Genomic DNA, 24,019 nt, shown 5'->3' on the forward strand with positions numbered 1-24,019 from the left:
TGTACAAGACAGGAGAGAACCCAGAGCATCAGGAATGGGGGCAGGAAAAGCTGAGGCTGCTGAGCATCTGCAGGGGGTGTTTGCTCCACCAGAGACATTTGAGAGAGCAAAAATCACGAAGCAAATCAGGCTGGGTAACAAAGCAGCAATCTTTTGTCATCTGTAATGGAATTGAAAGGAGTGTTTTGCTACCAGGCGGTTCCTAATTATGAGGTGTTGAAGCATTTCTCTCAGGGAAGCAAGAACAGAACAGAAAATGTTGGGTGTGCCTGGACCTGATGGCTCTTGCTCAACATAATGAGGTGGGTTACCTCACCTCTTGAGGCCTCTCCAATCCTACGTTTACATGGTTTCATGCTCACTCCACGCGGGGACTTTCTTCTGCAAATCTAGCTAACAAAATTATGTTTGGGAAAGCAATCCACACAGGCATACCAGCGGTGGTATTAATTAATTTAAATAACCTCTCCCATGAGGTTATTGTTGACTGGTTTCCTTAAGTTACAAAACAACTGCGACTGCTTAGCTCCGATGCCATTACTGCCATTAGAGCTCCTGATGGAAGCACTGTTCCATATGTTCCTGTTTTTCAAAGCACTGTGCTCATCTGTGAGGTATAGAATTAGCAGAGGTAAGCTTTTGAAGCATAACGCCCTGAGCAGATGTTTCAGTAGTATCTGAATACTGACTCTTACTGTGGCATCTGCCCAGTGCCAAGAGGAGGAGCTGCTCACAGGAGAGGCAGGAGCTCATTGCACCGAGGCGTGCTGTGTTTCTTGAAGTTTAGCTTAAATGCCTGTATTAACTTTAAATGTGCACCTGTGGTACAGATGAGCTATCAGCCTCAGAGGGCAGCTGTTTGATAACCACCGTTAGCCTATAAGGTGGATGAGGGTTGTAAGGATGCTGTGCAGGTACAGATCATCTTGGTTCCAGGCGCTGTATCTCTGCAGCAGACATGCCCTGATCATGAGCTCTTAACTCAGTGCAGCTGAGGACAGCATGTCCTCCTGCTTTCTTATCACTAATACCTTTCCTGCCTGCTTCTAGGGCTCTTTTAAAGGCCTCTGGCTCTCTACCAGAAACAGTGTGAGTGCCTATTGAAACAGTTCCTTGCAGTCAGGCAGAATTTCTTCTCTGTGGGAGCAGCTGCTTTTGTTCTCCTTGGGTAAGTTTTCCTGACTCCTTCTCCTAGGCAGAGAATACAAGGGTGGCTTGGGCCATCAACAGTTTAATTCATTTGCTTGGCTACCTTTAGAAGACCTCTGCTGAAGCCGACTGTAGAATTCCATCCTTTCAGGTAGGAAAGTAGGGAAAAGAACGTGGAAGTGAAAAATGCAGCAGAAGAAGTGCTAAAGGACTCCTCAGCTTGCAGGGCTTGTAGTGCAGTGGCGCTGCTCCAGCACTGCATGTGCTGCCTGGTGCAGTGTATAAAACTCAGCAGTGGAGTTATGTGGCTCAATTAACGCGGTTCATAAACTGTGCAGCTCGATTAAGAAAGCCATGTGTGTGGGAACAGTGTGAGTGTAAATAGATGCCTGAAGTAAAAGGTGCAGTTCAAGTGGAAAATGATGCAGGCGGGTAATGAAAGTACACTAATTGACAAGCAGAATGTGAATGGGGGAGGGTGAGTGCATGTATATATGTATGGAATTTGATAGAAGTATTAGGTTGATGCCTACCTTTATTTAGCAAGAGAGTTTTCAACCCTGAATGTTCCACTTTGGTGTAATTGCATCATTTTGTGCTCTGATTATTGGGCTGTAGCCATTCAGTATGGCCCAGAAATACTTCTCGTAAGCCAGTCCAGCTTACGCCAAAGATTGCTTCATAAATGCCTGCATCGTTATTCACTCCTTTATCTGGGACAGCAAACAGGGAGAAGGAAACTTGAGGAAATACCTGCTGGGGAACAAAGGTATAAAATCTTCTAATAAGAGTTTCTTAGTTAATGTCAGTATGCTTTTTAGAGGCTCCTGGGGAGAAATGTTTCTTCCTCAGAGGACATCTGTGGGTTTTTTTCCATGGGCCTTTTCTGTCATTGGTTTGCTGGTGTATGTGGATTTTTATGAATACTCTAAATTAAAGAGACTCCAGCTTGACTATGAAATTAATAGAGCTATCAAAAAACCCACTGTCATTATACAACAATTGTTAATTATTTACAAGCAAACTTCTGCAAGAACAGTATTGTAGCTGTCAGCATCGTCGTTATTAAAATTAAACTGCTTTGTCTGAGTAGAAGATAGCATGACTCATTTAGGCTAAGTGCAATGAATACGGAATATTCTGTTTCTCTTCACCAATTAGTCAGGGGGAGAACAATAGCATCTTTCTTTCCTAACAAGAAGTTTATTTAAAGAAGTCTAGCAAAATACGTTATTGTCAGGGCTTTGTTCAAGAAGGACACAAATTAATCACAGCTATTATGAAGGTTCAATGCAAGCTTTTTCTAGGATGGGAAGAACTCTTTTCATAAACTCAATTCTCCTTTCCCAGATGGCGAAATGGACATGAAAACTTCTTGCTTTATTGCAGCACGTTGTTTAATGTGTGCGTTATGTGCTTTGGAGTCGTGGGTCGCTCAGATGCTCTTTGCTGTCTCTAATTTCATTTGTCTTTCCTAGCATATTCCGCTTCAGTGGTAATTTGTGCTCTTTGCGTAGTGGGTTACATTTGTTTTGTAAATAGCAAGAGGGAAGTCAAGGAGCTTTCAAGAGGGCTGCAGTGGGTGACTTGGGTCAGGGTCCTGGTAGATTCCATTCTGTGCCATCTTGCATCAGCGAAAGTTTCCTCGTCTTGGTGGAATTAATGGTGCATAGCAATGAGCCCATTGGTGGAAAAGGAGAAGAATTAAGGTATGAACATGTCAGGGTTGTAAAGGGTGAGGTTAGCGTGGCAAAGCCCTGCAGCAAATAGACAGATTGGAAGGGATTGAAGCCCGTAGCTGGGGAAGTGCCACATCACTCTGTCTTTCCCCACAGTAACGCCATCAGTCTTCTTTTCAAAGCTCGTTTGGGTCTCTCACACTCGATCTTTCCTTTGCCTTGTATTCCCCAGCCTGCTGTCTTCGCTGGTTTTGTCTCTGCTGCAGATGATTCTGGGAGCAGAGAACACTCGCTGCAGAGGAAGATGTATTTTGTGCAGGATCCCTCACTGCCTTGCACCTCTCAAGATTGAGAATGGGTGGTCTGAGAAGAGGATCAACGCTCATCCTTTTCACGTAAGCCTTCTTGGGACTGTGATCAGCTGTGACTGCAGTTTGAGTAAACATAAAACCAGCTTGTGCTTCTGCTTTCCTTCTGAATAAAAATTGAAGGGATTGTTCAGTGCTGGGGGGATGTGTTACTTTGGTTGTTATGAGAATCATAGAATGGCCTGGGTTGAAAAGAACCACAGTGCTCATCCAGTTCCAACCCCCTGCTGTGTGCAGGGTCACCAACCAGCAGCCCAGGCTGCCCAGAGCCACATCCAGCCTGGCCTTGAATGCCTGCAGGGATGGGGCATCCACAGCCTCCTTGGGCAACCTGTTCCAGTGCCTCACCACTCTCTGGGTGAAAAATTTCCTCCTAACCTCCAACCTAAACCTCCCCTGTCTCAGTTTAAAACCATTCCCCCTTGTCCTATCACCATCCACCCTTGTAAACAGACATATCTCCTCCTGTTTATACGTTCCTTTCAAATATTGAAAGGCCACAATGAGGTCTCCCCACAGCCTTCTCTTCTCCAAGCGAAACAATCCCAGTTCTCTCAACCTTTCTTCATAGGAGAGGTGCTCAAGCCCTCTGAAGTTGAAAGTGGGTTTGCAGTGAATGAAGGAATCAACCCGTTAGCTCACACTGTACTGAGACTTGAATTGAATTGGATGCAGAAGTAAAATCCTAGGTCCTCTTTTACGCTCTTCTAGGCATAGAGACAGGAGGAAAAAATGTGCTTCATGTGCATGCTGGGTTAGAGGGAAGATGTGGAGATTGTGCAATCACATTCTAATAAATAATCTCTTAGCATTGTTAAAGGCATGTTGTGTTCACCCACCATTAAGTTTTTATTTGGTTGTGGAGATAATGCCGGAATGATCTGGAGGGGAAAAAGCTATTCTGAGCACATTTACTGTTAAAATGGAAAACTTGTATGACTGAATGCATCTTCTATGGAAAAGAATTCTTTTGTCTATGATTTCTAAATTCTCACTGTGCTGTAAAGGGACAAAAGCCCTAAGAATGGGACAAGAGTGCCTCCTCTTTCTGTTTGGGCAAGCAGTCTCTTTTCTTCCAGTAGCTGGCTAAGAGTGCCTGATTTTACCCTTTGCTGCACCGAGTTGGCTCATTTCTTATTGTTTTGGCTGTTATTAGAACAATGTCAGTGCTGGGACAACCCAGTGTGGATTTGCTCCTGTGTTCTTCCAGGGGAGGGCATCACCCTATGTTGGTTCTGCAGTACGTGTAGGGTTGGCTTTAGTTACTGCTGACTTGTTAGAAATCTGAAATTTACTTACTGAGAGAAGGTTAAGGGGAAGAGTATATAGATATGCTTAAAGTGGAGGTAAAGCATGTTTTCTTGCATACAAAGTGCTGCTGGAGTGATTTATATGAGATTCCTCCAGAGCAGCTGGCAAGCTGTAGAGGTGCTCGGGTAGGTCCTGGGCACTGCTCTCACATGGGTGGCCTTGTCTGCAGTGCTGGGGGTTGGTGTGGTGCACCCAATGCCACCTGAAGGGATGCATTTCCTACCAGATGCCCAGCTTCTTCCCGAATTTTCTTCGACTGGTGTCCTTCCAAAGACACCAAACAAGGCCAACCTTCCCACTGGCTCCTGACAAGAGGCCCCATAACTTGCATTAACTTCTGCAATTTCCTCGTTGCTCTTAGCAGGTTATTAATTAACTGAATGTAACCACTGGCTGTTGATAAATCCTTCTAACTAATTCAAATTCCATATCAAAGCTTCGAGCATTTTTACTCAAGCTGCTGCAGCAGTTAGTCTTTGTGAAGAATTTGTTCTGATCTGTTTTTGAGTTCTGGAGTTGGGGAAAACGGAGAGAAGATATTTGTTTGCTTGATTCCACATGACAACTCCAGGGTAACTGAATAGACTGTACGGTTGGTTTGACAAGGCTGCGCCCGCGCCAGCAGCCTCACATACCAGAGACCGGGGGATGGAAGGGGAACTGACAGCCCTAATGGATTTTATCAGAATTTCTCTAAAGACCGACAATTTGCCTTCAATTATTAATGTTTTTCCGAGGTTTCTCTTCTGAGAGGTATGAATAACTAACTTAAATATGCATTCATGAAACGTTTTCAATAATGAATAAATTGCTGCGTGGAAAGAAGTTGAGCAGCACATCCAAATATTAAATAATGGAAGAGATGTCTGAGAGTTTATGAAATGTGTTATTTAATAGCGTGGCTGTGACTGGGATCTCTGTGAATGCGAAGCCGTGGTTATGGTGTGCATAACTGTACTGCAGTAATGTTTGTGCAAAACGTGTTGTAAATGAGCTTAGAGTTTCCTCAAGAGAGGAAAAAGCAGTGCCTGTGTATCGGGGTGTACCACGGTCTGTGTGTTAGTCCTACAGTGATCGTGGTTCGTTTTGGGCTGTGAATGTGTTTTGCTTTCCCCCTCATTCTCAGAAGGCGTTCTGCCTCTGTTATTGCCTCACATTGGGGAACTTTGGGAACGCAGATGGGGAAAGGTTTTGGCCACGTTAATACGCGCACTGAAGAGAAATCAGAGTGGATTGCCCTGTACCTGGGAGGAACTTTAGGGCAGGTGGTGGTTGTTCAGTGACTGCCATTGCAGGAGAGCTTAAGGGACAGGGATTGTGAATCCCTTCCTTGTTCTGCTCCTGCTTTCGCTTCCAGAAGGGAATTCAGAGAGCCTTGAGCTGCTGCCTCCCCCAGATGCAGAAAATTGTCTCCATGGTGCATAAGTTACCAAGTAGACGTGTTAAAAGAAGTGTAGGTGTTTTTGTCAAGTTAGCAAGTGTTTGCAGAAGTGTGAGTTAATGAGCGTGTAGGTACCTTACAAAGTGTTTGCACGACTGTGAGTTAATGAGCTTATAGGTGCATTCTTTCCACTCCGCATCAGTTTTGTTCTGCGTGGGTTTTGCAACCAAAGTTTCATCCGACATCTGTGAGGTCTGGCTTGCTGAAAGCAGCACCTGACCAATAAATAAGTCCTCCCTGTTCAGTCTGTTTATCAGAGGAGAGAATATTTGCATGCCTAGGAGTGCTGCATGAGGATGGGGTGCTGCCCAACAGCTGCTCTGTAAGAAGAGATGCTGCCTCCCCTTCTTTTACAGTTGCTTCCTTTTTCATTAAAGCTGGATGTCTGAGACAACTCACAGCTCCCCAGCCTGCAACAAGGCAGGAAAAAGAAATTAAACATAGTGTAATTAGTAGACTTTGTGATTCCTTGTTTCATTATCTGGTGCAGCTCAGCCTCCACAGGATTTCCAGGCGACATGAAGTGTGGAAACCTGTCATGGCAGCAAAAAGCAGAGGGGCTTCCAGCAAACAATGGTGGTCTTGTGGAAAGAGTTTAAATGTATGCAGCTGACCCCATGGGAACTGCCGTGCTCTGTTCACCCTGTGTGAAAATGATGCTCTTTCAAAATCATCTTTAATCCTTCTCTTTCACTGAAAAATGTGAGGACTTTATTTAAAGTTTAGGAGTGCTCTGTTGTAGGAAGTTCAGTGCGTTTCCAATACAAAAATAAACTGAATTATTGGTGTAGCGCATGGGGGAGAGGAGTTGTCCAAAATATCTTGCAATATTCCGTCCCTAAATTATGTATGTGTATATTTTTGGGAAAGCTTCAGGCCAAAAATTAGCAGGAAATGTATCCAGGCTTTATTTTTTTTCTCCTACGTGGATGCATGTGGAAAAGGAAATATCCATCAGTCCTGGAAGTAGTGGTTCTGTAACTGAGACATGCAGGAAAAATCTGTCCTGTGGAATTAGGATTGAGCTGGGGAGAAGAATTTGAAGAGAAGGGAATGCCGTTGTATATGCAGAATGGAAGTCTGCTTTGACAGTGATTGCAGTCCACCTCCTGTTCACAGAGAAGTGAAATAAAATGAAATATGCACTTGTTGAAATCATTTGTCCCCACCCCCAGAGAGAATGGAAATGGAAACCTCTCTTTGTTGCATCCGTGTGTGTGAATAACATCAAACTCCCACGGAGTTCAGTCGAGCTGCGGTCCCATTTGTGTGGACTTTGGGTTTTGCTTCGTATTTATTTCTTAAAATAAGACCATGTCCTAAATACTAAACCCAGTGAGATGTATGGTCTTATTCCTGATGGTATCGTGCAGAACATATTTTATTGTCTGCACACAGACTGCTGAAAAGGCACCGAGTTACTGACACTGGTTTGCTTTTGCATCTTCCATCCAGGGCATCCGAAGCACTTCGTACCATCCGGTGTGTAGAGCATGGCAGCACATCTGTGAGGTAAGGATCAATTCTATTGATGTATTTATTTATATTTAATGGATAGAATAGGTGAAGCATTAGGTTGTGATGTGCCTGGGATTGCTATGGGCCAGCAAGGCTGCTGGCCTCCCAGCCCTGTGATGGATGCCCCTTTCTTCAGGGAGAATCCTGAGAGCACCTTCCTCTCGTGTATGTTGCTTAGTGTGCAGTGAATCAACAATATCACAGCACAATTCTTGCCCTTTTATTTTTAGTGGGATAGCACCATTTAATTGTATTTTGTCCTTCTAATGTCCTTCTGCAAAACACAAATTTCTGGTAAAATTCAAGGCTCAGTTTTTTTTGCTCAGAGTTCAATTGGCTCTCAGATGCCCTTAGGTCCAGGTGCTCTTTCATGTGGAATTTTTATTGTTAATCTTCTATTATTGGGTGAATTATTTTGCAAACAGACTGATTCAATTGCTTTAAGCTCTGAACCTGTCAGGCTAGCTTTTATTCTGATTGCTTCTGATAAGGAACTTTGGTAAGAATGCTGTGCCTCCAGCAAGTTACCAGGCTCACCTTGGTGGGGAGCAGCTTCAAGGTCCCCGGGAACTCAGTTTGTCATGAAAAGGGAATCTAGGTGCAGAAAAATCTCCTTCAAAGTTTTGCTTCTGATATGGGAGTGCACCCCAGACAAGTGGCAATGCTCTGTGTTATGTGCTGAGTCTCACTTTTTGCATAGTGATGACCTGAAGGTTGCAATGAGAGCCAAAGTCACCGCTTTGTTCCCATGTTGTGACCACACGAAGGGGCAGATCCGTGCTGCTAACCCTGCAGGCTCTGAGCTGATGGGGATCTGTGTGGGAGTCGGGAAGTTTGGCAGCACCTTCGACCTGTTTCCTCTTGTTGGAGTGCATGGTGTCCATCTCAGATGCTGCCCTGACAGGCAGAGATGTCTGTCCTGTCTAAACAAGATGCTGATAGGTGATGGGAAGTCAAACTGATGAGGCGCCTCACAAACCATGCTCTGAGTTTAATAGTCCAACAGGCCTCTTTCTTAGAACCCAAGCAGAACAACAGAATGCTTTAGGAGAGGTGTTGTGTGTATATAGCAGCAGCAGCAGGGTAAGTATCATCTGCAGAAGGCCAAGGAGGGGCAGCCATGTTTTCGGTGCCGCAGCTCAAGGAAAAGATTCAGTGGGTCTCCATTCCTGAATTTTAATAATTCTGTGAGCAGACTTTGTTGTGCTACTGCTGAATGCAGCGTTAGAAGCCAAAGCAAACTTCAGACCCTCTTTTATATTCACGGGGAGCGTTACAGAATGACAGCATTTTTCCTTTGGAAAGACAATCTCCTCTACAGCAAAGGAAAAGAACAAGTGAACAAACAGTGCGAGCTTACCGAGGGCTTTTTTACCTTCTTCCCAGGCAAGGATAGCTTTCCACTAACACAGAGAGTTCTGTTTTCTCTATTAAAAACAACTGCACTCAAGTGGAATAGGCTTTGTGTTTTGTCCCAGAAACAGAGTTTCATTCAGAGATAAGGCCTCTCTGCGTTATGGTGCCTGTAGTCACCTGATGGGGCCGCTGGTAACTTTTAGGCTGCTTTAGTCTGCATTCCTGAGATGCTTTACTCCTGGCACTGCAATTAACAGCTTTGGGTTCACTGCCTGCCACCGGATTCCCTGCTTGCCACCCGTGCCCTTGGATGTTGCCCGCGGTCGCAGGAGAGCAAAGCAAATAAGCTTTGTTTCAAAGAATGCAAACTTTGCACCCATAGACATCACTGAGGATGCCGTTGTGGAGTTGTGAGCAGGTAAAAAAAAATAATAAATAAATAATAATAATTAAAAAAAAAAAAGTTTGTAGCTTTTTGATGTTTTATTTTTAAAGTTGAGAATTGTTGAGTATGACTACGATGGGCCCAGTCTGGAAGCATGCTTGGAGAATCTCTTGCTATCCTTGAAATCGGGAAATACTTTTTGTGAATAAATGGAGAAAGAGGGAATTGTTGCCTTTTTGGCAAAATGTTTGTGTTCTGGTGCATGGTCTCAAGTTTGGCAGTGCCCAGCTGGTGAATGTGTGTGCCCAGAGCTGCCTGGTGGTTTTTGACACCTCTAGCAGGTTCATCTAGTGCAAACCTGAGCGAAAAAGGAGGTCATACTGATGGGGCCTTTTCTAAAGCTTAAACACAGACTGTTTGTTGCACTTGGGAAGAGTGTTGTTGCTTTTGTCTGTAGTAAAAGTTCAGGAATTTGGTGAAAGAAGTTCCTTTACTTACTCAAAAATTGCATGGTGTTGGTGGGAAAGGATAGAAGAAATGCACTGCAGACTGGAGCTGAGGGACCACTCTTGTCCTGCTCCCACCAGTAGAGCTGTCATGCAGCCTCTTGGAGGCTCAAGGACAGGTATTCTCTGCATGCAGACACTTGCACCTGTCTTTGCAATGTCCATACAAGGTGTTCTGGGCCCAAGGGACTCTGTCCCTTCCTTGGGACAGGAATCTGAGGTTGGCCATGAAAACTCTTGTTTTGAAGATGGATGAGCAGAGGGTCCTGTCCACATGAGGCAAGACCTGGCAGCCCTCAAATAGCAAACAACACTTCTGAAATGGCAGGATTAATTATCTCCTGTAATTAAGTCAAATGTCCTCTCTGTGGAAGCTTTAATCACCACAGTTGTGGGACATGAGTGCAGGACTGTTGTCCTTTGTGAGTGCCTGCTGAGCCTGGCCCTGCTTGGCTTGTCTTCTGTTGCATTCCCCAGCCAAGGAGATGTCTGTAGCTCCAATTCAGCCAAATGTTTGTTTTGCAAGAGCTGGAAAGTTTGCAGGGATCGTTTAGACATCAAAAGTGACTGTTTTTTCTAAACAAAAGTCATTCTCTTGATCTTACAAATAGCATATTTCTTGAATCAGGACACACAAACCCAGAAAACCAAGCAGCCCAGCACACCTGCTCCAGCTCCACTCTACTGCTGACCATAGAAAGGAGGTTGGCACTATGTTTCAGGTAGCCCAGTCAACCTTTTTTTGTTTCCTGATGATACGCATTGAAAGGACAAACTTTTTTTTATTTAATAAAAGCTGTGTCGTTTAGCTAGTTAGTGTTTGAGTGCAAAAGTCCTTCAGCGTGCAGTTCATGGTAGGTGCTTAAGGACATTCCTAGGTCAGGGGGTTCTGCATGCTGACTATACGTACCATTTAAAAATCTTCACTAAACTGGATGATAGTGAGTACATCAACTACTTCTTTCTTCTTATTTTTCTCCCCCTTTTAGATTATGGCTGAGGAATTAAGTCTTGAAATGTGCTGCAGATTTATTCTTCGTGTTGAATGGATGGCTGATGGACAGGATTGTTTCCATTTTGCCCTCATCTAACTCCTTCGAGCACATGGTGTGTGCAGAGGCCTGGCTGAGTGGCAGCAAGTGCCACCATGCACCATTTATTTGGGCTGGTTTTGGCACAAAGGGATCTTTCACGTGCAGGGGATCTTTTCTCCTTGGATGATGCTGAAATCGAAGGAAGCCTCTCTGAAGCTCTGGAACAAATAAGGACAATTAGTTCGTCTGCTGTAAGTGAAACGCTATCCTGTAATTAGTGAGATTAAATTATTTTATTAACAAAGTGTTGAAGATGGGGACGTGGACAATTTAAGATTTTAAACTCAATAATGCCAAGCAAAATATAAGATAAACATCCTGCTTCCTTTCCTTTGTCTGGGGCTGGCTCCAGGCTTGGAGGCTGCTGCCAGGGCACTGGTTAAAATAGAATAGAATGGCTCGGGTTGGAAAAGACCTTACAGATCATCAAGTCCAACCACAACCTAACCATACTATTCTAACTCTAACAGCCCTCTGCTAAATCATAGCCCTGAGCACCACATCCAAACGGTTTTTAAGCACATCCAGGGATGGTGACTCAACCACCTCCCTGGGCAGCTCATTGCAGTGCTTACACCAGTGCTCCACTGGCTCCATTGTGGAGGAGTGTGAGGTCACACAGTGGTTGGTGAGCTCCTGAAGAACTGCAGTCCATTGCCAGAGCCCAACCCCTTGTATCTTGTCCCCGTGCCATCCCTCATCCTTGTGTTTTGCCTTTAACTCGTGTCTGGTTACAGGAAAAGTTGCGTGCAGTTTAATGATCAACCCATCCATTCCTTAATTATCTTTTATGGGAGACTTGAGCCAGAGCATCAAACCCCTCAAATGCACTTCTGGCTAGGGTATGTGCCAGCCAGGGGGAGGAAGGGAAAGTATCTGAGTGCTCAGTTACTCAGCAAGCAACATGATCATGTTCCAACAACTGCAATTTTCTGGCCTGACGTTTGTCCACCTTTCATCTTTATTAGTTTTCAGGGTGGAACAGCATGGGTCAGGCTGAGGGATGGTGATGTTTGGGTATCGCTCTCCCCAGCAGCCTTTCAAGTTGCCAAGTGCTACCATTCTCTAGCCATGTGGGATGTGCCCCAGTAATTATGGGGGGTCACAGAGTTTTGTGATAGTTTATTTACTCGTTTCTTATTCCTGTTATGTTAACACTAATTGAAGCAACTGTGCTTACAGCAGGCACTCAAAATGATGGGAAGTATTTGGACCCAGCATTTATGTGACTATGTGGATATAACTGTTTTGCTGTGAAATTTTAGGGTGTTCATGGGAGGAAAGTCCCATGCAAGTGGTTACAAGGCATGTAGCTCAATCTCTTGTAGAATCATAGAATCGCTCAGGGTGGAAAAGACCTTACAGATCATCAAGTCTAACCACAACCTAACCATACTACCCTAACTAACAACCCTCCGCTAAATCATGGCCCTGAGCACCACATCTGGACAGTTTTTAAACACATCCAGGGATGGTGACTCAACCACCTCCCTGGGCAGCCCATTCCAGTGCTTAACAACCTGTTTTGTAAATAAGTTTTTCCTGATGCCCAACCTAAACCTCCTCTGGTGCGACTTGAGACCATCAAGAAGGGCAGCCTATTAAGAATCATGTGATAGCATAATCCTTATCTTAGCAGTAATGAACATTAGCACTTGGAACAGCATATCATCTATGACATATCTGATCTCTGTTCAATCAAGATAAGCATCCATTTAAAGCTGGAAGTGAGCAAACAGTGTGCAGCCCCAAAACCTTTATGCCTTCTGGTTAATGCAGTGGGGTCTGCTCCCAGATGTGCTTGGCACACGTCTCTTTATTTCAACCAGGACTACCAAACTAATGACAACGACCAGGCCGTTGTGGAAATCTGCGTCACTCGCATCACCACTGCCATCAGGGAGACGGAGTCCATAGAGAAGCATGGGAAGGCCCTGGTGGCTCTCTGGGAGTCGTGTCTGGAGCACAATCTGAAGCCTTCTGGCAAAGACGAGGACACGCCGCATGCGAAAATTGCATCTGATATCATGAGCTGCATCTTGCAGGTGAGAGGGAGCTGAAAGCGAGGGAGCGTCATGCATTCCTCAGCCATTCAGCTTTATCTCCTAAAAGGTAGCAGCACTTTGTGTTGTCTGAGGGTGTGTGAGAGTGGCTGCATGTCTTTAAAACCAAGAATTCGACCCCCAGTGCTAATATATATTATTACGTGATATCCATTTCAGTGAATCAAATCTGTTGCAGCTTCCTTACCTTTAGAAATGTTGCACCTACCTAGTGCCAGATCTCTCGATCTTAATGCTCCTTTAATTCTTACTATTTGCATTACATGTAAGAGTTACAGGGGGAGCCACAGGACCATCATTTGGAGAAACAATTGCTTTGGAGTGCATTGCTGCGGGTTTTAGGAAGAAAACAGCATCAAGTAGCTGGGTTTGGACACCAGCTAGAGCACAGCTTAAACTTTCCAGGCTGGAGACATATCTTGTCTTTGTAGTACCTTAAAAACCATACTGAGGCATGCAATGGCTTGTCCTCACTTTCGGTCCGCGCTGTCGGCAGCTGTGTTCCCTTATCCAAATGTTTTAGGGATTGCTCTGTTAGAGATTGCTTTGAGAAAGGAGTTCACTCAAATGAGATGAGAAAGTCATAAAAGCATTTACTGCTCTCTGAAACAGAGCTGCTATCAGCAAGTTCCTTTGCATAAAAGAAAACACAAAGGCAAGCATGAACTGAGTTTTTAATGCGGTACGTGAGGGTTAGTTGAAGTTGTAATGAATATCTGACAGCTGGGTTGAATCTCACAGCGTGTTTCTGTTGATATTAGCAGCAGGGAGGTCCCCTAGGTTTGCAAACAGTACTATATCATATTATTAAAATCTGTTTTTCATTGTCACCCTCACAATTTCCTAAGTGTGCTGTCATGCCCTGATACTTACAATGGAACAAATGAAACCTTTCTTCTGTTGGAATTAAAGCCTTTTCTTATCTAAGTATTTTATCTTTATTATAGGAAAAAAATAACCCATTCTTCAGAATTTTTAGATCTGTTTAAACACTCATTGCAGGGCCGAGCCTTATCCTCTCATTTCTTTCTGCACGCCGTCCTAGCGTGTAACTTGGAGGCAGAATTTGGCTCCTACTTGCTATCTCTCATCCAAAATGTAACAAGGCATTATGTTGATTTAAACATGCTGCTGCCTACAGATCTATTCGTTTTGAGGGCTTTTCTCATTGAAACACAGTTTTGGTCACACAGCAGTTGCCACAAGAAGCTGCCTCAACACCAGGAGTTGCTGCAGCCCAATCTTACACAGGGGCTGGTGGAAAGGGGCTGTAGCAGTCCCTGTAGTCCTTGTAGCCTCTTAAATTGGCTTTTCTGTTCTTGTTGAGAGCGAGCTGTAGCCTTCATTAGGGTCAGTCCTGCTCTTCTGAGGCTGATGGCCAGGGCAGATTCTTCCCACGGAGGTAGAGTTGGCTATATGTACAACAGAGTTGCTTTTTTCTTGGGTTTAAATGTATTTTTTTCAGGGCTGCTCCAGAACGAGCATGCGTGCAGTCTGGACTACCCATGTTGTTCACTGTTTTGTTGCTTTCTGGAACATCTGGAGCCCACTGGTTGCCTGTGATTTCAGATTCTAATTAAATATAATCATGTTGTGGGATTCTTTTCAAAATCACCGTATTCTGGTTTCAAAGAGATGCTCAAAAGTGAGGGGAGATGAGAGAAAAGCACTGATTAAGGAGGTTTCAGTAAGGATGTAGGTCCTCAACTCATATATACAAATATGTCCCGCTTGCTTCAAGGGCGGTTATGTACAGGAGCTTGATGGGCAATAGATATGTGCAGTCCGTGCATGCTATTTCACATATAGCTGCAGAAAATCCTTCCACACTCTGCTCTCAAAACCCAGCTGTATGTGCAGGTAGCCCTGGGCTTGCTGAAGCTTGGTGCCGTTCTCATAAAATCATTAAGGTTGGAAAAGACCTCCAAGATCATCCAGTCTAACCGTCCACCTGCCACCAGTATTTCCCCACCAAAACACGTCTCTGAGTGTAACATCTAAACGTTTCTTGAACACCTCCAGAGACAGTGCCCCCACTGCTTCTGACCAATCTTTGGGAGAAGAAATGTTTCCTATATCCAACTTGACCCTCCCCTGGCACGGCTGGGTCCATTCCCTTTTGTCCTATCACCTATTACGTGGGTTCACCTCACCAGTGTGAGGCCAGAAGATAGCTTTCTTCATTGCCACACATAAGAACCATTTTTGCTGACCCTGGTGTTCAGAGAAATTGGCTGCAATTTAAGAAAGGAAGTCTTAATTATCAGAGGAAAACTGTTGGTTAGCCTGTGAGCAAGCCTACCAGCGCATCTACTCGCGTGTGCTCTTCCTCATTTGATGGGTATGCTTTGGATTTCAGAGGCCAGTTATTTTTCACCTCTCCCTGCCCTTCAAAAAGGGGCTTTTCTCTTTTCACTCACTTCACAAGCACGTCACAGGGCTGCAGTTTGAGCAGAGTGTGGTGACTGATGCTGCAGGGCTGTGGGCTGTCGCCACACGTGGCTGCCGTATTCTATTCATGCCTTGCTGTAAGTTCCTAAAAACGCAACAACAGATGAGAAGCTCAGAAATAACCACTGCTGGGCCCAATGCAAGGAAGACCTGTGCTCCTGTGTGTTTATCCAGCGTATTGATGTCCTGTTTTGCAGTGAATGCAGCTTGGATGTGGTCAGTTTTCCCCAGTTGGGGTTGGAGAGCTGGGCAAGGGGATGGGGTAGGGGAGGACGAAGGGCAGAAAGCTGAGCTCTCAGCAGCAGGCACACACTGCCTGCATTCTGCAGGGCTGGCTGCTGGGCTGGGCTCTGCTGGCACAGTGAGCAGCGTGAGCGGGTCCCAGCAGGAGGAATTGCTCCGAGGGGTTTGCTGTGCGTTGGGGTGAAAGCAGCCTGTTCTGTTTGGATTGGTGGATATGGCTTCTGCTGTCTTCTCTGATGGCGCTAAACACAAAATGAATTGGTCAGAATGTTGCAGCAGTGCATGTGTATGTTGTGTACTAAACACATACACCTTCTTGAGAAATACAGAAATGTGTGTACAATCATTTCCTGCTGCAGCAGTTTTGGATTTCCTTCCTTGCTGTTTCTTTGAAGCCTGCTGTCAGTGCTGCCACCAAAGCATAAGCTTTCTTCACCCCTTGTTTTGCTTTTCCTGTCCCCCATCGTTGTTCTGATCTTTATTTTTCAATTCCTATCAGCAGGAGATGTCTTATTTCACTTCAGCCACTTATTTTTCAGAGCTTCTTCATGTTTTTGCAGAATTACAGCCACCCTTCGGTGATGGCCCTGGCTGTCCCAGTGGCGGTGAAATTCCTTCAGAGGGGCAATAAGGAGCTGTGCAGAAACATGTCAAGTTACCTCTCCCTGGCTGCCATTGCTGAAGCAGAGCTGCTGGCTGATCACACAGATGCCATTGTCAAAAGTGTCCTTCAAGGTACGAACGTGGATCCAACCCTTAGGGTTGGAAGGGACCTCAAGGATGACGAAGCTCCAACCCCCCACCATAGGCAGGGCCACCAACCTGCACATTTAATGCTAGATCGCTGAGCCCACCCTGTGATGTGTGTGTATGGAACGTACAAACGTTCATAAATGTGTGATTAAGTGATTAAGGCACTCTAAATGAACAGACATTAACCAAGGAACACCTCCCGAGAATACGTGAACTTAACGAACCCTTTGGACTACGGAAGATTCGTTGTAGATTAGGTGACCCCCAGGGCAGGAAATCTATCTGTAGCTGTAAGTGCACTGTGCTAATGGAGTGCAAGTAATGAGCTGTGATAGGAGGCTGCAGCTAGTGGGCTCTTATCCTTTCTATTAGTGTCACTGGCAACACTCCAAAATAGAAATGAGGATGAAATGGATCCCACCCTGTGTCAGATGTAAAAGCCTTATGGTGATGCTGCAGTCTCGCCTACATCAGTAGCTTCAGATGGTTCTGCTGCTAAACTCTTTACATTTTACTTCTGTGGTTTAAAAAGGAACCAGAAGTATTCAGAGCTCTAAAAAAGGAATTCCAATTTGGCCAACGTTGTCAATTTCACAGTTGCAATACAGTGCTGTTGTAGTAGCAAAATCAGTTTGTTTTTCTGAGCACAGGTAATAGTAAGAATTGCCAACAGCTGTCTAATTATTCCATGAATTGTTGTGAAAATATTAAGCCCTCAAATTAATTTTGTGCTTTTTTTTTTATTTTTTAATGGGCATTTTTATTTTTTTGTATTATTTGGAGGGATACCCGGAGCTGGAAAGTAATCTGGTGCTTAAGATGGTACAAATTAGTCTAATTGGTTTAAGGACAAATGTGATCAATAAGTATGAGCTGTGGGATAGTACAAACTGACTGGTCCAAGAGCAGGATATCCCTGTGGCTTTGTGGGTTGGTAGTGATCATTCTTTTAGGGCTTGTGGCATTGGATTTAGATGCTTATGTTGTGTATTACCACTGGGGATGAATGGAAACATGGAGTGTGATGAGTTTTACGGTACAGTCATGAATGTAGAAGAGTGGCAAGTATCCACAGCTGACTTCTGGCCTTCCTGTATGTATGATATTCCACCAGCAGATGTTGCTGTGGATATCAGAGAGGGGAGCTGCAGGTTGCAGGAAGGCACTCTGCACTGGTAATGCTGGCAAAATGCTCTCCTAAACACTTTTATTTTGTGTTTTCCAAGCGGGCAAAGGGACTGTTACAGATACAGCTCAGCTAGGGCAGGAGGGGATGTGTGCTGATGGAGGTGGCTGCTGGCTGATGGGGAAGCTGTGCTGATCTACAGTTGCTGCAAAGCAATAGTGATTGGAAAGCGTTCCAGCTGAGTCAGTGGGAATGACTGGGTTGTGTTCGGTAATGGGCCAAAGCAGTGCAGAGATAGCAAAAGGCTTCCCAAAAACCAAAGCATCCCAGGTATGAGGAATGGCAAGAAAAGCAGCCAGGAACCACTGCTGGTAATCTGTGAGGATTTTGCTGGTTCTGCTACATCTCAGGGACATTTGTTTTCACTTAATGGAGGGCAGCGGAAAGAGGGTTTGGGAGTGCTTCATTGCTTGCACAATGTTGGGAACTTGAGTGTTCCTCTGAAGTCAGCAGATGAACAGAGGTAACCTTTCACTATCCCATAATTCAGGTTATTTGCAGACCTTATTTTGTAAGGACTTTCAGTTGTGCTCATTGCTGAGTGTTTAGGTAACTCCTATTGCGGTGGAAATTACAGCTCTCTGAGCATTTATTTTTCCCTTAAATGTACAGCGTGGCTGGAATGCTGAAGCAGAACATGTGGCTTTAGCCACAAAGCACAACCCCCCCAAAATGGCATAGTAAAGTGGAAATGGCTTCGTCATCACTTTTATTTCTTACTACTTCTGTACTGTGGAAGGAAGGGTTTGATAGCAGCGTTGTATTCAGCAATGAGTGGGGCAACAAATGTCAAGAAACCTCTCAGACTGCAGTGTTAGGAGCTGCTGCTGGCTGCTGTTGGCTTGCAGCCCTCCGAGGGGCTCTCCATCTCTATCAGACTTGATACTTGTTTCTTCTCTATTAGCTATTAAAATGGAGCACTTAAAAACATGGGAAAAAATCCAGTTTTCTATCTTTTTATAGGTTCGGTTGATGAAAACCACGGAAGGCCTTCGTTTAGTAAAGTATCTTTATTTACAAAACAACCTTACAAAAATAATCTCAATAAAATTACGACAAAGTCAATTTACAGTATAATACAGCTGCACTTTCTCGAAACGTAACATCAGATTATGATGGTGAATATTACTCCTATATGTCGGGTCAGTCGGTGGCACTAAAAATGCTTTAAACAAGAAGCTAGTTCTATTTGTAGCCTACAAATTACTAACAACACTTAATAAACAACACGCTTCTTGGCTGATGGGCTCCCCTTGTACAGCTCATGCCAGAGGGTGAGCAGCAATGGCCAGGGAAGGCTGGGAGGCGTGCAGCCCCTGCTTGGCACTGCCAGGTCTGGGCAGGAGCCCCGGGCAGCTCTGCAGTGCCCACAGTGGCACTCAGTTTTCAGCACAAGTTAGAGAGACGGTGCTTGTCTGAGCTCAGGAATGGCTTATCCAACGTCAAGTCTGGATGTGGTATTTTCAGTGTTCTGCCTAAACAGCAGGCGGAGATCAAATCCCACCCCGCAGCATCTCACTGTAAATTTGCGGTGCTAATCTGCCTTGGGAGCTGGAGAGATACAGGCTTCTTCATCTCCGTTCCTTGTACGTACACTGGTGTTCTGCTCTTAACGAAATGTGCTCTGCTTCAGAAACTGCTTTACTGGGGCCTAAGAAACATACTGAGCTCCTCCATATGGCAGAACCTCCGTGACTCCCCAGCCCACAATGTTGCCCCGGGAGCTGCACGCATCCTCTCCGCCCTGCGCTGCTATCTCCTCGGTGCTGAGCACTCTGTCCCACAGGTTCAACCCTGTTAACTTTCCCGAGAAGGCCAAAGCTTCATCAAACCCTCCTCCGACACAGCAGCCGTTCTTCTCTTGGCCAATCTGCAGAATTCCTCCATCAGGAACAACGTGAGTGTCAGCAATGCCCACAGCTGTGGCCGTTTGCGCTCCATCCACCCACAGCGATGCGGTCCCATTATCCGAGCTCCAGGTGCCACACAGATGGATCCACTTCCCAGGAACCACCACATTCCTGGCAGCCACCTTGTGCTGGGCATTACCTACGGTGAGCACTGCAGACTGCTGGCTGAGGTACAGCTGAATCTCGTAGGGATTGAGTTTTGTACCATAGGAGAAGACGATGGTTTTGTCCAAAACCTCCGTTGCTTTGACCCAGATGCAAATGGTGAAGGAGGAGAGGGTCATTGCAGCTGTTGGATGAACACTCCCAAAGATCTTTCTGGAGCGCATTGGGAACAGAATTGCTGTTTCATAGCCTGAAAGAGTTGATTAGGAAGATGACATTAAGTACAAGTTGTTGGTATGTGCACAGGTAGGACCCTTGGCTCACACTCACTTTGGGCTTTTCAGAGGGCTGTGAGCTCAGCTCAACCCATGGAACGGAGGAACCCACCTGCAGGATGCTTTGAAGAAGCTGTCAGATCTGATGGATGAATTTGCTGCATAGTTTTTATGGCAGTGAGCCTAGGGGCTAGTCGTGCTGCTTGAGCAAGGCTCAGCTTTCCCTTCTCCACAAAAGCACGTTCCTGCCCTGTACACGTCATACTTAGGGTTAGCTGCCTGCCTGTCCTGCTGCATTGCCCCTGTGGATCACCAATAGAGATGGGCACCTCGCACTGGGCGGTCCTGTCTGTGATGAGAGGTGAATGGAGCAACAGCTCTGTCTCACAGAGGTCATTTTTAGCCTCTGTGTCCTCTTTCATCATGATGTGATGGGAACAACGTTACAGTAAGCGGATGGCTTTGCTGCTCTGTCTCTCTGGAAGTCTGAGATACTGTGGTGTTCCTGGGATAGCAGCATGGAGCTGCTGGATCTCTGTGTCAGGAGCAGCTGCAGAGCAACCTGCAGGGCTGGATGCCACCGACAGCTTTGAGCAGCAGGGCTGGGCGCATCCCTTCTGTGCAATGCAATGCACTGGGGCAGGAGCCAAACCTGCAGCCAGACCCAGGAGAAGGGAGTGCTGGCAGAAGTGTGCTGAGCTTTGGTTCTTTCAGGACTCTCTTTTGTGACCCTGTCTGTAGGGCCATCAGGAACTGTACACTGGTTAAGCTCTGAGAATATGAACGTTTGTAAGACAGTTCCTCTCCCATCACCAATCCGCCATACTGTTGTAATAGAAACTAGATAATTTAAGCTGCTCTCAGGAGTTCATGAAGCTTAGAGAATGATGATTAGTGAGCACAAGATGTCCTTGGTGTCCTGCATGCTGTTCCCTGGTCCTTACATACAAGTGGGCATTCTAAGTTACATAGGGAAAAAGCAGCCCCCTCCCACAAGGAAGTTTTCTCTTTAGCTTAGAGCATCTGGAAGGTCTAAACATGTGGAAACTTCTGCTTTAGTGAATGAAGGCCTCTCTGTGTCCTTCAGGGTTGTGCTGCTGTGTTATTTCAGACCGTTTTCTTCAAACCTGGGGCAGATTTTAGAATGTGAGAAATTCCATCTGAACATGAGCAAGAACTGCTTTCCCACGAGGGTGACAGAGACCTGGACAGGCTGCCCAGGGAGGTGGTAGGATCTCCAGAGGAGGGTTCAGAATCCACCTGAATACTTTTCTGCATCTCCTCCTGCAGGAGACCTACTCTGGGAGGCTGGGGGCTGCAGAGGTCCCTTCCAACCCATACAACTCTGGGATTCTCTTTTTTTGGGAGACTTGTGGGGCAACTGCTGGGGATGCTCCTTAAGATGCTGTGAAGGAACACTTTCACAAAGCAGCTTTTAGTTAGCAAGCTTTCTGAATTTGTTATCAGGGGCTAAACAAGATTAAATCCAGCCTCGCTGAAGAACAAAAAGTGTGATTAGGAAATCCCTCAAGATATGTCTGGCAGCAGTTCAAGATTAAAGTCAGTTGCTAAAAATTCCCTTGAAAAAGAACTTCCAGGCAGAGACACACTGGAATTACTTAAAAGGTGTATTTTAAAGTGAAAAGTAAGAATGCTATCTATAACATCATGTTGCAACTAGTGGAGATGCTCCGAGTTTCTAGTGTTGAGGCTGAGGTCTCTAATGCTGATCAAGATTTGACTCTCCTACAGTGCACAGTAAATGGCACAAGGCTGGCTGTGCTACGGGGGGAGATAAGGAATGAGCTCGTGCCTTTTGGAAGGCAAGGTCCATGTGCTTGGGATGGGGGTAAGGGTTATGCTGGAAGGTCTGCTCCCAGGACATGCAGTTTTCTAAAATGCTGCAGCAAATAAAGGGGTGAAAGCAACGTATTCATAGGACTGCATTCATGTTCCCCGTTAAAATACAGCTTTGTATCCTTGCTCAGCTGTGTGGGAGCTGATGGCATTGCTAAGTGGTTGCTGACAGTGCTGGTGGGACTGCATTCCTCCTTTCTGCTGGCACACATGCAGGACCATGCAAGCGTAGGTTTGTGGGGTTTTTCTTAGTTTTTTAATGTACAAGAACTTTTATTTGTGGTAAAATGTAGTCATTAAAGATGTGGCAGCACTGAGAAAATATGCAGCTACAGTCACCTGGCTGGCAGAGCTGCACAGTCCTGCTGTGCACACAACAGTGTGTGCCCATGCTTTCTGCAACTGGGGCTCTGCTCTGCTCTACTCTGCTCTATTGCTGCTGCTGGGAGTCTTGATATAGAGCACAGGGGACCCCAAAGAAATCTGAGCATTGAGCCCATCATTCTATGGGCACCTTGCTTACTGATGTTCAGAAGGAAAAAAGTGAATGTAGTGGTAGCAGGGTGTCAGCAGGTCTGTGCCCTGCTGCAGCATCCTCTGAGCTGCGAGGAGGGGGAGGAAGGAGCAGGAATATGCTCCAAGGGGACAGGAGAGCGCAATGAGTGAGGGGGCTGCCAGCTGGGGGAGTAGAAAGGGAGGATAGTTTTGGTGTGTTTGCTGCTCTTTGGCAGCCCTCTGGATTCAGGAGAGCCGCTGGAGGTGGGCTAGTGGCTGGGTGGCTGCTTTGCCCTGCATGAGGGTTTTGATTAAATCTTTCTTTGATCCCATGTTTGGGAAGCTCAGAACTGCTTTCTCAGGAATGCCTACTGAGTTGCTCCCCTATATCTACAGCCTGCTCAGAGCCTCTGGGCTGCCCACGAGGAAGAAAGCATTCACAGGGCATCTGCTTGGGCCCCCAAAGAGCCCTCTGAGAAATACCCCATGCTGCACTCACCTGCTGGCAGTAGGTGCTGGGCAGCCCACTTCTGAGATGCCCTCAGTTCAGCTCTGGTCTGCTGCAGCTCTTTCCATAAGGTGTTCAAGAGAAGGTTGTCCTCTCTGTTGAGGCTGAGCTTGTCCTGCTGGAGCTGGAAAGCTGTTTCTTGGGCCTCCCCCTCTGCCCATCTCAGCCAGGAGCTCTCCAGCTGGCCCAGCCTGGCAGACACGTTGTGGCTCAGCTGCAGGACCTGCTCCAGAACCTTGCCCTGCTGGAACTCACAGAGCCTCTCAGCATCCTCAGGTTGGTCTCCTTTCCTCTGCAGTGCCTGCTCCAGCTGGGCCAAGGCGTGGGAGGTGAGCTGCTGCACCACGGAGCTGAAGGTGCCGGTGAGGCCAACGGTGAGTTGGCTCAGCTCTGCTCTGACTGCCTGCACGTCTGCCTTCAGCCCATCCTCCAGCGCCTGCAGCATCATATTCTCCTTCATCTGTGAGTTCTCCAGCATGATGAAGAGCTTGTCCCACTCCGTGTGCTCCCGCTGGCAGTCACACGAGGCAGCTGCAAGGCAAGACACGGATGTAGGTTTAAACAGAAGGGGTGTTTCCCGAAATCTGCCTCTGTGCAAGGCTTCAGCCTGCCCCTGCATTTGTGTCTGTATCAAAGCAGAAGGCAAAGCAGTGCTCAGTACAGCACTCCTAAAACCAAGTGGCATCCGCCGTCCGTTGCAGGAAAACAGAAAAATAGAGCACAGCAAACTGCAGAGCACCATCCCAGTACCTGAGCATTGCTGTCTGCACATTGCTGTCTGCAATAACCTACTGCTACAAGCACATGGTTCCTCTTAAAATAATGCTTGTGGCTATTACGAGAGCTAAGCAACAAAGAATGCAGCGCTGTGCTTAACAGAAATGTAGATGGTATCTACTTACATTCCTCAGTGCCCAGAACCGGACCTTCGATTTCGTTATCCAGATTCACATACATGAGATCGTAGTCGTCGTCTTCATCCAGCACAGAAGCAGAAGCCCTGAAAACACAGAACAGCGTGAGCAGAGAAAGCACTCCTCCAGGCAGCATTCTGCAGCTGCTTCCTGCGAATAGCCAGGCTGGGGCTGGGCTGGAGTGGGACTGCAGCAGGGACTGCGAGGAGCCTCGGGCAGCCCCTAATAAATGCTCCGAGTGTCTCAGCTTGAATGAATGAGCGCTGCGAGTGCCAGCGCTGTAATAGGAGCACTTCTGGTTGTTGGTTTTGGCAGTGAGGAGCAGGGGGCGTGCAGCTTGCTTAATGTCAGCCCCCAGGTCTGCAGTGGGGGGGGGAGGATGGGGAGAGCTGCTCCGCACGCTGCTGCTTCCCCTGGAGCAGAGTGCCAGAAACGCACAGCATTGGGTGGGA

At 46.1% G+C, this 24,019-nt stretch overlaps 2 protein-coding genes across 6 annotated transcripts in view; one reads left to right on the forward strand and one right to left on the reverse strand.

Annotated features, from left to right (window-relative positions):
- Positions 1 to 1,083: 1,083 nt before the first annotated feature.
- VEPH1 (ventricular zone expressed PH domain containing 1) overlaps positions 1,084 to 24,019 on the forward strand; it is a 58,941-nt gene continuing 36,005 nt past the window's right edge. Inside the window, exons 1-7 of one of the 5 annotated variants that reach the window (XM_019619208.2) lie at positions 1,084 to 1,168; positions 3,061 to 3,223; positions 7,404 to 7,460; positions 9,080 to 9,240; positions 10,703 to 10,998; positions 12,637 to 12,852; positions 16,125 to 16,299. In XM_019619208.2, the coding sequence (XP_019474753.1) occupies positions 10,861 to 10,998; positions 12,637 to 12,852; positions 16,125 to 16,299 (529 nt within the window). In that variant the 5' untranslated portion in view covers positions 1,084 to 1,168; positions 3,061 to 3,223; positions 7,404 to 7,460; positions 9,080 to 9,240; positions 10,703 to 10,860. Of the gene's footprint in view, positions 1,169 to 3,060; positions 3,224 to 4,924; positions 5,261 to 7,403; positions 7,461 to 9,079; positions 9,241 to 10,702; positions 10,999 to 12,636; positions 12,853 to 16,124; positions 16,300 to 24,019 lie in introns of those variants that run through there. The other 4 variants (XM_019619207.2, XM_010716997.3, XM_010716998.3 and 1 more) reach the window with 4 other exon arrangements.
- On the reverse strand, positions 18,495 to 23,988 carry PTX3 (pentraxin 3). The gene is made up of 3 exons (XM_003209255.4): positions 23,556 to 23,988; positions 22,645 to 23,184; positions 18,495 to 19,768 (listed from the first exon to the last, which is right to left on the reverse strand). Exons 1-3 carry the CDS (start codon positions 23,701 to 23,703, stop codon positions 19,155 to 19,157), a joined length of 1,302 nt encoding a protein of 433 aa, XP_003209303.1. The 5' UTR covers positions 23,704 to 23,988; the 3' UTR covers positions 18,495 to 19,154.

Source organism: Meleagris gallopavo, chromosome 11 (assembly GCF_000146605.3).
Source record: "Meleagris gallopavo isolate NT-WF06-2002-E0010 breed Aviagen turkey brand Nicholas breeding stock chromosome 11, Turkey_5.1, whole genome shotgun sequence".
Classification (NCBI taxonomy): domain Eukaryota; kingdom Metazoa; phylum Chordata; class Aves; order Galliformes; family Phasianidae; genus Meleagris; species Meleagris gallopavo.